General features: G+C 36.3%; 1 protein-coding gene across 7 annotated transcripts in view; it reads left to right on the top strand.

The window, feature by feature from the left end:
* Window positions 1-13253, top strand: part of gpatch8 (G patch domain containing 8) — a 180479-nt gene that overhangs the window by 33922 nt on the left and 133304 nt on the right. Inside the window, exons 2-5 of one of the 7 annotated variants that reach the window (XM_059638888.1) lie at window positions 1516-1590; window positions 1837-1858; window positions 6366-6383; window positions 11391-11463. In XM_059638888.1, coding sequence (XP_059494871.1) covers window positions 11422-11463 — 42 coding nt within the window. In that variant the 5' untranslated portion in view covers window positions 1516-1590; window positions 1837-1858; window positions 6366-6383; window positions 11391-11421. Of the gene's footprint in view, window positions 1-1509; window positions 1591-1836; window positions 1859-6365; window positions 6384-11390; window positions 11464-13253 lie in introns of those variants that run through there. The other 6 variants (XM_048560352.2, XM_059638891.1, XM_059638890.1 and 3 more) reach the window with 6 other exon arrangements.

Below are 13253 nucleotides of genomic sequence, written 5' to 3' on the forward strand. Positions count from 1 at the left end.
GAGCTTTAGAGGGAATTCTAGTGTTTAGAGCATAGGCAGTTGAAAGCTTGGCCACCAGTGAAGATACAAATAAGGTCAGGGATGTGAAAAGTTTCAAAATTGTTTGAAGCCTGATAACTGGAATGTTTCGTTAAGGGCTTCGTAGAAATTGGGCCATGTCCAGGGATTTGAAAACAAGGCTGAGAATTTTAAACTCAAAAGCTAAATTGGTCTGTGGGATGTTGTCCATTTGAAGTTGAATAAATTAGGCCAGTACTCGCTGGAGTTTAAAAGGCCAATATGAGATGTGCAAGATTCTGAAGGTTATCATAGTGTAAATACAGACATTGGTTAGTGAAATGTCAGGCAGCACCTCAGGCTAGATTCATTTAGAACTGAGATGAGAAATTACTTCAGTAAGAGAGTTGTGAAGCTAAGAAATTTTCTGTCTGTGAGTTTTAAATGCTTCATTTTTGAATGCATTTAAGGCTGAGAGAAACAGATTTTTGTAGCTCAAGAAATCCAAGAATATAATTAGCGGACAAGAAAGTGGAATTGAAGCTCAAGCTCAACTGTATTGGCACTAAAAGTAGGCCTGATGGGCCTTATGGCCTGCTCAAGATCTTTTTATATGTGTTCTTCTGAAGCTGTGCTGAATTGGGAGTCAACAAAGATCAGCATGTGCATGTTTGGTGAACAGGATTTCCTGTGAGCCATTATCCCACGTGGTTGCCCAGAAGAATACAGCTCCAACAACATTTGAACCTCTGCACCATCCAGGGCAAAGCATCTCACCAGATGCCTTCTTCATTTGCTCTTTCTGCCACTAGTGCACAGTGGCAGCAAAGTGTACCATCTACAAGAAGCACTGCAATAACTCGCCAAGTCTTCTTACACAGCACCTTCCAAACCTTCTATCATAAGAAGGACAATGGTAGCAAATGCCTGGGAGCACTACCATTTGAAAGTTCCCTTCCAAGCCCCACACCATCCAGACTTCAAACTACATTGCCATTCCTTCATTGCAGTGGTTCAAGAAGGGAACTCAGCACCCCTTCTCCAGGGCAGTTGGAGAGTAATAAATGCCAGCAGAACCAGTGACACTCATCCTGTGAATGATTTAAAGAGAAATTAGGTCAGATTTATATATTCAGATTTTACCCATGTTTTTGGGGGCCATTGATGATAGGTTATAACCTGAAAAAGTATTCTTCGTACTGCAAATGAAACATTGTATGAATCAAATTTGTACCTATATTCATAAATAATCATCACTGGTATTTCAGCAGGAAGTATAAACCTAACTGTTGAACCTTGTCTCACATATCCTATTAAATTTCTACAACACATTCAAAGACTGAATTTGATATTATTATTCGGTGACTCCCAAGGTTGGCACTCTCTTTAAACTTGTATGGATTTCACTTTTTAAAAACTTGTTGTGTTGCGTTTCACGCCATTTTTTCACAATGAGGCCAAATAGTTTGTTTTTTCTGTTTTAGAGTAAGTTTTTATTGCTTTTCATTGACTTTTTAGGGGAATCACTTTGATCAGTATGAAGAAGGACATCTGGAAATTGAACAGGCATCCTTGGACAAGCCCATAGAATCGGTAAGAATTTGAATTTCAATTAAGACCTGATATGTGTAAAGTTGAATGATTAGGTGCCACTAACCAGCAACAAAAATGTTAGTGCAGTTTTGAATAACTAGTCCAGAAGTTTTTGAGCAGTGAAAATGACATAGTTGGTCCAAACTACTGTCTAGAGCTTAGTGTACACCTTTATTTTAATTTTAAGTTTTTTCAGGTTTTTGTAATATAACGTTTATTAATGCTGTGCTGCTACTATATATACAGGACATGAAAAATGCATCTTAAGGTAAATCAACATTTTGTTTGTACTTCATGGATAAGTAGTACACGTGCTTCATTGCTGCTTTCGGTAAATTGCTTCATAAATAATCCCACCTTTATAGTTGTCTCCTTTGTAATATTTTAAATTTTTAATTAGTTCTAATTCAGTTAGGCTTTGTTATTTGAGTTAATCCGATGCTTTTTGTTTCTCGGCATTTGTTTTGTGTGTGGCAATTGTCATTGCACCCACCAAGTGAAAAATGGAACTTCATGTGCAATGTAGGATGAGTGGACTGAATGGATGTGTTAAGGACTGGAAATATATGCTGATCCCCTTCACCTATTGGATATTTTGCACACATTTTACTGACACTGTACATAGGTAATATAAAATTTGATCAACTAATACCCAGTCTTTGCACTGCTTAAAATTGAACTTCCTCCAAAGGATTAAGTTAAGAAGTGAGGGAGTCATCCCTTTCATTTGTTGAGGCAATTGATTGACAAACGAAGGAATTGAACATAAAGTCAGCTTGGTTTTAAAAGTGCTTGCTAATTTGAATCATCACCATGTTGCTACATTTCCTTCAGTCAATTATACAAACTTTTTTTTGTGGGCAAACTAAGATCAGTTTAAAAGAAAAATGGCAGATGCTCAATTTAAAGTGATTAATAATACATAATCTCCAGTATCAACCACAAGTCATTAATCATTTTGTGTCACCAACACAGTTAATTAAAAGTAAATAGAGCTGCCATACCAAAAATTTACTAGAAATTAGTGAAGTTTTCTCCTAGTAACATTTTGTATAACACAGCTATTCATTATTACATACCACTCTGAAAAGCAGCGCTTGAGCACTTTATATACTACCGAGAGAGTAGGAATGGCAGATGCTGGAGAATCTGAGATAACAAGGTGTAGAGCTGGATGAACACAGCAGGCCGACATTCATGTCGCACAAATGCCAGGCTATGGCCATTACCAATAAGCAACAATCGAACCACAACAGCTTGACATTCAGTGGCGTTATCGAGACAGAATCCTCCACTATCAATGTCTTTGGGGTTACCATTGACCAGAAACTCAACTGGACTCACTAAATAAACACCCCGTGGCTATTAGAGCAGGTCAGAGGTCAGAAATACTGCAGTGACTAACTTACTTCCTGACTCCCTTAGCCCATCCATCATCTACAGTCAGGAGTATGATAGAATACTCCACAGTTATCTGGATGGGTGCACCTTGATTGACATTGTGTCCACAAAACGTGCACTCCCTCCAACACTGATGCTCATTAGCAGCAATGTGTGCTATCAAGAGGTACACTGCAGAAATTCTCTAAAGATCCTCGGACAGTGTCTTCCAACCCACAACCACTTCCATCTTGAAGGACAGCAACAACTGCAAGTTCCCCTCCAAGCCACTCATCATCCTGACTTGGAAATATATCGCTGTTCGTTCACTGTCAATTGGTCAAAATCCTGGAATTCCCTCCCTATTGACATTGAGAGTCAGCCCACAAAGGTACGCCGCAGTGGTTCAAGAGGGCAACTCACCACCATGTTCTCAAGGGCAACTAGGGATGGGCAATAAATGCTGGCCAGCCAGCGATGCCCATGCCCCACGAATGAACAATTTTTTTTTGTCCAGAATCAGTTATGGTACTGAATCAGATTAATGTGTTGGAAGTGTTGTGGGGTGTGCAATGGAGGTTGTTTTTATTGAGGGTAGAATAGTTAGCCCTAACATGCTATGTTTAATGTGTGCAAAAACCACAAAGTGTGTCTAATTGGAAAACAAAGGGATCAGTAGGTATTTCTGTACTCATGGAAGATATGCTTGTGTTTCCATGTAACGAATAATGCACACTACTTGGGGTGTCCACCATTTCTCTTCTGCAACAGTTGGGCCATAATTGCTAAGCAGCCATGAACTGGTTTGTATTGCACGCTCTGCTATTTTTTTTTAGGGTTTCCTGGTTCCTTATCCTGTCCTTCCAGCGAAAAACTTACTGTGAGACTTTGCTGGCATGATGCTTGTCTATGGAATGGCAATAGCTGATGACGCATGTTGATAATACTGCAGGATAAGTTTTCAATTAAGTAATGTATTAATATTAATATCGCAATACCCAGCTAACTTTGAGGTTTTTTGCCATTAACAATGAGCTATCCAAAAAAAATTACCACCGTTTTCTGTTTGCTTCCTTTATATTCACTTGGGCAAACGGCACTTTTTTAAATGGGGCTTTTGAGTCGTTCATTTTTAGTTCACCAAAGCATTAACTGGCCAAAATGTTTTATACTAATTAAGTCAGTAAAACCCAAAACAAGACAATCCTCATTGACAACATTAATAGTTCAGAGTGAGTTGACACGTTTCAGCAATTATTACAGAAAATTGTAAGATATCCAGAAAATAGAGGTATAAAGTACGCATCCCATCATTTGTTACCTAAGTAAATTAGAAATCATATAACACTTTTACATATTCTTACCAATTATCTTTTCTCCTTTCCCCAAAAAAAACTAAAGAATATATATTAGCTTTATTTTGCCCAATTTTTTTACTCATTTGATTGAATGCTGTTTATATTCTCATAGTTAAACTTGAGACAGTCTGAATTCATTGAAGATGGATGGCTATGAAATTTAGTAAATTTACTAAAATCCTACTAAATAGAGGCTTTTCAATTGTAGCTACCACCAACACATTTAACAACTAATTTTTACATCTAATTGTTAATTATGATTTAACTCCAACTTAGCCCTCCTGCCCCCTGCAAGAACAAACACACGATTAAAGAATTCCATCACTTGCAATTTCTTAGCTGAAGTGATGAGCACAACTTGTTCCCGTAACTGCAAGCACTGTTAGTGGTATATAAGACCATATGGAAGTGACGCACGGCAACTTGATTATGTTTTATTCCATTTTCTCCCAGTGGTATTGTCCTCCTTGTCCAATGGAAGTTCTAGAGATAGAGTCTCTTCTCACACTTGCCATGCCATTATAATGCTATCCAACATTCTTTTGTAGAGAAGTTTGTTAGCATTAACAACTAGCTAATACCATATAAGTCAAATTGCTAATTAATGGCCGCAGCATTTTTATAATGTTCTTGCAGACTAAGGTCCATTACTTTTAGTTAGATATTTTTGCTGCATTGCAACAAAAACACTTGGCTTTTATAGCGATTTAAATTTGTTATTTCAAAAGCAGTACAATGAAGTTTCATTCTGTGGTGGTAGAGAATAAATTGTTTTTTTTAATGTGTAGTTGGAATACCATGCCATCAAAAACATTAAGGTGAAATTACAAAGTTCTTTTTAAACAGTCAGCTTTAATGCATTCTAAATGCACATGTGTCCTGCAGCATTGTCTGTTAAGATGTGCTAAATGCTATGCTACAGTGTTCAGTCAGTTGGCTGCCTTGGAGAGTCCACAGATTTTGAGGAGATTTTGTATGATAATTTTACTTGAAATTACTGAACAACTGATGCACACAAAGGAAAATTATTCTGTCTAATGAGACTAGTGCAGCTTATTCCTAATGCATGTGATTAGGTCCACCCTTTTGTATGTTATATTTAATTGTAACTGGACAGAAAAATAACCAGAAGGGTGATGCAAGAAGGTCCGTTTTTAATGCTCTTTCTCAACATCAGCCTTTAAATTTGCATATTCTAGGCAACCTTTTTAGGATGATTTCCTTCTTACTAACTTTCATAAGCACTAACTAAATTAGTATAAAAAGTGGAGAGAACTATTTTGGAAAATACCATGTTGAGTAATATATCCTGAATTTCAAAATTTCATCTGGATTCTAATAACTGATTTTGTTACGTACAGCAAATGTAGATTTTTATTTCTACTTTAACCAAAATTAACATCTAAGGTCTATTCAATTTAACTGGAATACATTAGGTCACTCTCTCCTTACTAGTTTAGTTTAGTACAGTGGTAGCATATTATTTATGGTAGTTAGATTATGTTTTGTCATTTTTATACAAGATCTGTGGACTCCTAAACAGACAAAAGGTCATGTCAATATGGCTGCTGATTTAACATTTAACAGTAGCCGCATGTTCCTTGTACTATAAATATTTCATGTCTTGTAGCTGTATGGTGTAGCATTACCATTTGGCCCTCCTAGCCATCATCGTGTGTCATCTGTAGTTAAATATAAAGTTTGTTTTGGGAACTGTTCTAAAGTGCTCTTGCATGTAATGGCAAAGTAGTGCTCACCTTTCTGTCACAATTTCCTGATTATATCTCCTCACACATCTATATATTTTTATATATACATATAAAAAAATATATATTTTGTTTTAGTTTTTTTTCCATTGTGTCATCATGGCACACTGCACTGACTTACAGCTAGCTGGTCTTGAATCGTGGATTTACGTTGTGCTTTCACTATTACCTAATGTCGACATTACTTGCGAGCAGTGAATTGAACAGAAGCAGACCATTAGTGTTTGGACAGTTTCTTACTTTGTGTTACATTTAACTGTTCTTTTGACAGCCCAGTTTTTAAAGCCAGGTTCGTATGGAAATGCTTTCACTCCACTTGCACTGCTTTGAAATAGCCTATTGCTTCATCTGTCTGTTTTTTTTAATTGCATTTATTAATATTGCAGTCAGGGTAATGTCTCACTTCCTTCTTCTCTGAAAGCTTTACAATGTGCTTTTAATATTTAATTAGGTCAGAGTTGAGTGTTTTCATTTGTTGGAAGGAAAGCAAACATAGCTCACCAAAAAGGTGAGGATGAGGGGGAATAGATCCTCTCGTATGAATCAGTAAAGTTAAAGATTACAAATACTGATGAGATTTATGGGTTAGATGAAACTTTAAAATTTACCAATTAACAAAACCTCAATTTTCCTCTGACTTTAACAACTGTTGACTAGATTTGACTTTTTCTAAAACTAAGATGTTTATTATGTTGACAGCAGGAATAAATAGCTTTTAGGAGTATTTAAATTTTGTTTTTTAGATGAATCTTGTAGCACGAAGTTCAGATTTTAAATTTGTTTTGTTGTTTTAAATACAAAAGTCTGTACATCCTTCAAATTTGCAACTTGAATTATATTAAATGGAATAAAGGGTAAAAATGAGGATCTGAACGGTTACCGGTCTTCAGAAGCTTTAAGCACATGGTGCAACTTTTGGTTGATTTTTTTTTTTGCTCCTCTTAAATGTCTGACCTTACAGAAGTACTATTCGTCCTTCTATTCAAATACAGCAAAACCGACCATCTAAAATCAAGTAATTAAGATGTAGAGTCAAAGTTATATGGCATGGAAACAGACTCTTCAGTTAAACTCATCCATGCTGACCAAATTTCCCAAATTAAACTAGTCTCATTTGCCTGTGTTTGGCCCATATCCTTCTAAATCTTTCCTACTCATGTACTATCCAAATTTTTATTTTAAATGTTGTGACTGTACCTGCATCTACCACTTCCTCTGGCAGATCATTCCACGCACAAACAACCCTCTGTGTAGAAAAAGTTATGTCTCAGATCTCTTTTACATCTTTACCCCCTCATCTTAAAAATATGCCCCTTAGTTTTGAACTTACCCATCCTGGGAAAAGACCTTTGCAATTCACTTTAACTATGTCCCCCCCATGATTTCATAAACTTATGCTCCAGTGGAAAAACGTCCCAGCCTCTGCTGAAAACTCAAACCTTCCAGTCCTGGCCACACCCTGGTAAAACATTTCTGAACCCTCTCCAATTTAATCATATCCTTCCAATAGCAGGGTGACCAGCAGTGTACACAGTACTCCAAGAGTGGCCTCACCAACATCCTGTACAACCTCAACATGACATCCCAACTCCCATACTCAATTGTCTAAGCAATGAATGCAAGTGTGCTAAACCCTTAACTGTAATGCAACTTTCAAAGAACTATGTAGCTGAACCCTGAGGTCTCTTTGTTTGACAGCACTCCCCACGGCCCTACTGTTGTTTGTCCTATCAAAATGCAATGCCTCACGTTCATCCAAACTAAACTCTAGTTGCCATTTCTTGCCCCATTGGCCCAATTGATTCAGATCTCTTTGTTATTAGATAATTCCTTCACTGTCCACTATACCACCAATTTTGGTGTCATTCACAAACTTACTGATCATGCCTCCTAAGTTCTCATCCAAATCATTAATATGAATGCCACACAAAAGTGGACCCAGCACAGAGCCCTGTGAAACCCCACTGGTCGCAGGCTTCTAGTCCGAAAAACAGCTCTCCACCACCACCTCTGTCTCTGACTGTGAAGCTTATTTTTGTATCCAGCTACCAAGCTCTTCCTGAATCCGAAATGTTGTTGGAGGCTTTACAAAGTCTATGTAGACAACATCTATCATTCTTACATCATCATAAACCTCATTGAGTTTGTGAGACAGTTTTCTTCACACAAAGCCATGGTGAGTATCCCTCGTCAGCCCTTGCCTCTCCAAATGCATTCAAATCCTATCTTTCAGAATCCCCTTCAACCATTTACCCACTACTGATGTCAAACTCTCATACTACTTCCCTATATATATTGCCTGATTTGATAAAGTAAATATTTTATTTTCCAATAAAATTTTTCAAATTAAAGGAGCATATTGAATTTTTCAAATTGCTGCAGATTTCTTTGAGGTATGAGCTCTGTCCAGGCTGGTGTTTTACCCTGAATTATTGCCTTGCCCAAAGGGAAGAAGTAGGTATTATTGCTTTCTCATTCGCTTGATCTTCTATTCGGAGTAAGCATTATCTCTTTCAAAGATGTATTTATTGTCGCACTATTACTACCATAATACCAGTAATTGGATATTGAAACATCTGATTAAATAAAATATTTTTAGTTTGCCGTAGGAACCACGCCAAAGTTAACCTGAATCACCCTGCAACCGGGCTGCTTTAGATTGTGTAGGGTAGTGACAGATGCAGTAAACATACTAGCATGTATGTTACTCCTGGAATGTTATGAGAAGATTGTGAAACCAGGTGTAATTCCCTAAATTAAGTGATGTAGACTTTTCTTAAAAAAAACAATTGCCAGAGAAAAGATTTACAAGAAAAGTCACCTCTTGATGTGTGGAGAGTTGAATACAACAGGATTTTTGATCAGGCAATGTCTGACCATTTGAAACTGATTTTTTTAACTTGGTTTTTTTTTGATCTTTGTACTTAACATTGTGGCCAAGCATAGTATGTGTCAAAAATAAACCTTTGTAGTATGTGTTCCACATCTTCATGGTAACTGCAAAAGAAAGATATTTCACTAAATCTGTATCCTGGCAATGAAGTAAATTGTGAACTGTATTTTAGTAATTTCATTTGAAAGAGCATTTGTAGCTCTGTATTACAGGAATATTTATGAAGTGCTTTGATGTACTGGCACTGGATTGTAATGACCTTTGCAGAAGTATTTTAATCAGCATTAGTTGTTTAACATTCAGTAGGTATCTCTATCTGTTGAACTGCAGTATATTTACAACATGTGTGCTTGACCTTGCAGCCCTGAGAGAGGTGAAAGAATTACAATATAAATATAAAAATAAAATAGCGTGCTTAAAATAAGTTGCTGCTTTATACAGTTATTTGAATGGAATTTATTTGAAACTGCAGCCAAGGCCAGAAAAATCTATTTTCTTGGGCCAGCCATGCTTTTTTTTTAGTTTTCAATTTTACATCGGCATTGAATCATACATTGTTATGATGATGGAACTACTTTATATTAGCAGTAACAGTCAGAAATAATTAGTGGGGCTTATAAAAACAATTTTAATAGGAAACAAACTTTAACAGTGCTCAATATGTCATTCTTATGTTTTACGCCATTGTTTAATTCAGCCTTTTTTTGTAATTTTACTTGCTCCATCTTTATTATACTTCATAACTTTTGTTAAAAGAAACAAAGCTAACTTTAAAACATTCCATTTATCACTATTATATGCAATGAAATTTAATTATGCCTTCACCTGATATTTGCACTTTTTCTTCCAGTGGTAATCACTGGTTTGCATTCATGCTTGGAACCAACAAATTTTTCTTTTTCACATCCAACTTAACATTAGGAATGTTTAGTCTACTTATCGAATTGCTTTATACTCCCACTTGAAAATGCCTAGAAGGCGCATACTGGTCATTGTTTAAACATAGGGTTAAGTGATACAGTGTGGCCAAATTATTTGTTGATGTATGCGCAGAAGCTCAGTTCCAGTATAGAATGTCATGAATTTAACCCGCACACTAAATTTAACACAACAGGTACAAGACCGATGAGCAGAATTAGGCCACTCAGCCCATTGTGTCTGCAACACTCTTGATCAAAACTGTTGTTTCTCAAGTCCATTCTCCTGCCTTCTCCCTATCCCTTCATCCCCTTACAAATTAAGTATTTCACTGTTATATCAACTCAGGGTTTCATGTATTGTTAACTAGCTAAGAGACTTTTCACTTAGAATATACCCTTTGACTATGGATATTGGACAGCATGTGGTGATTAATTAGAATTAGGGCAAATATTCACTTCATTTTTAGCCGGATAAGGTCTTTAAAGTGTGCATGTTTGAATTCTTGATTCGTTACTATGCAAAGATTGTTTCAGAAGAATCTTTTCTGTTTCAGCCAAGGTTCATGATGAGAATGAATGTTGATTTGTGATATATTGAAATACTGACTCCATGAAGATTATTTGAAGTAGCATATCAATATATTACATTTCTAAAGTCAAAACTTAATGTTAATTGCCAGTTATTTGAAGATTTGCTTCAAACCCAATGGTACTGTTAGAAAATTGGAACCAAGTCCTCGAAATTTATCACTGTCTGTAGCTAGTTAACCACTCTCAGTTCTAAGGAAGATGAGACATTACCTTTGCTGCTTTTCCCCCTTTCCCCTACATGCACTAATGGTTCTTGCTATTAAACCTGTTGCTAGGCCTGTTCCATTCTAATTTTCAGCATTTTTGTTATCTTACACATGAAGTGCATCACAATCTGTGCTTGTGCTCATTTTGTAAATTTACTAACTTCACTGTTTCATTTTTAGTTGATAATGGCTGCATGCTGGTTATAAACCCAATCAAGTCTAGCCTGGATTTTGCTATGATCGTGTTTGGTTTCTAGTGGTGGGGCAGATTTTGCACTTACAATAATCTGTAGACAAAAAGCCTGACACGCAACATAACCAAATTAAAAGAAGAAGTTTAGTTGTCTGTTGCAAATTGGTGCTGTCAAGGTGACGGATATGGTTTTAAAAAGAGCTTGGTTTTATCAGTTTTACTGATTTCAGTTCTTTGTTTGATTTTTTTTCTTTTACCTTGCTTTTATTATTTAAGTGTTATGCACTGAAGATGCACAGCACACCATCAGAAAATAATCCCAAATTGTGTGAGCAGTTTATGACATTGTGTTTCCTTAGGATGTCCATCTACCCCATTCCCATTAGCAACTTCTTGCATGTTTATCCATTGTACACACAGTACAGAAATATTGACTTGAAGAAAGTGTGTATTATTGGAGTATTTTTGGTCTATTCTCTGTTCTGTCTATCAGGACAACATTGGACATCGTTTACTTCAGAAGCATGGATGGAAGCTTGGCCAAGGACTGGGGAAGTCTCTTCAGGGTAAGTTCAGAAACATCATGTAATGCCACATTTTTAAAAAATACTTCATGAAAAATATTTTGAACATGTTTAAATACAATAAAAGCATGCATGTATTTTATAATTTGTTTCCCTCTACAATTTAATCAGGAAATGGTGAATATTTGTATCTTATTGTCTGGAAGCAGAAACTTGCTTTTAATTTTGGCTAATTCACACTGACTCTATTTTTCTTCTCTTCTGTTCTCTGAATGGTAAGGTGATGAATTAGGGAAAATTTGAAACCCGGTCAGTTTCATCCGCATTAGATTAAACAGTCTGCTTTGACATGCAGTAGCTGCATATGCTAATAGTGTCTAATGAATGATGGTTCAAAAAGACCTGACATTTCTTAAAAGAAAGGACTTAAACTTAATAGCCTCTTCCCAACTATCGCATGCATGTTGTAAACTGTTACTGTCAACTTGAATGATAATTCCATTCATTTAAACCAAAATCCCAACTGCACTTAATAATATGTTGATATATTTGTAAAATTATTTAATATATTGTGGCTATATTTTCCTATTTGATTTGGTCCAAATTTTAGTTTCCACTCTTCAGTTTCTCGGATAAGATTCAGGAATTAGTGTACATAATTTTAATAAATCTAAGTTCTGGATTATTCATTGTCCTAGCATTATTTTTACTCAAATATATTGCAAAAACAGCCCATTACCCTGAATTCAAGCATTTACGTGGTTACTATTTCTTAGATGCACTATTTACACACCACTGAGGCTTCAGAATTCATTGCTACACTTTCCAAGATGATGGAGGAGTGAATACAGCTCACTTTCAGGCTTATTCAAAATGAAACATGAGTTGTTTATAATATTAGTAGCCTTTCAGAACCCTTGTCGTCTTTACCAGCTCTTGAACCAAAAGTCATAGCTGACTGATGTTAGATTCAAGCGACACTTTGACTACTAAGTGTTCATAAGCCATGTATGATAAAGCAGCCTCTGCTTTCTTTTTCCTGCTGGAGCTGAAAAACTCAGGATTAACTGAATTATCCTGAATTTGTGCTTAACAAGTTGCCAATACTTCTCCATTTCAGGCATCTCTTCCTGATGTCAGTCAACACGCATCACGCATGGGTGATCAGCTATAGTAAAGCCTCCATATTTGTTAAATCCAATCTCAGAAGATGACTTGGTGCCATATTAATGAGTTCCTGTAACATAGATTCCTCCATGGAAGTCTTCCTGAAATTTTGAGATCGTAAACAACTTTCTTCTGAGCCAATATTCATAAAGAGCAGACTTGAAATTGTCCAAGCTATTCTTTGTTTGAAAGAACATTTTTGTACTCGTTCAATGGCAGGTTTTGATACTGGGCAACAGTATAAATTAATTTATAAATGGTTCTGCATCAGACTTTGTTTGCAGTGAACAGAATTGGATTCAGATCTACCTTGATGATCTAATGTGCCTCACCAATCCCCATGAACCTATGCTTTGGTCTGGCCACTTCCTCAAAATAGACAACTGTTGACACAGCTGACAAAGAATTGTAATAAGCTATGTAATCGGGACTCCTTAAAATCATTTTGCAACAGTGCATGATCTTGAAACTCCATGTAGCAGAATCAATGCATCACATTGCTATGATATAAATATATTGATTGTGATATCGGATTCTCTAGTCAGGGGCACATGTATGTGTTCTGCGGCTGACAACAAGACATCAGTATGATGTGTTGCCTCACTGGTCCAGGGTCAAGGATGTCTCTGAGAGTCCAGAATATTCTTGAAAGGGAGTGAACTGCC

This window comes from Stegostoma tigrinum, chromosome 31 (assembly GCF_030684315.1).
Source record: "Stegostoma tigrinum isolate sSteTig4 chromosome 31, sSteTig4.hap1, whole genome shotgun sequence".
Classification (NCBI taxonomy): domain Eukaryota; kingdom Metazoa; phylum Chordata; class Chondrichthyes; order Orectolobiformes; family Stegostomatidae; genus Stegostoma; species Stegostoma tigrinum.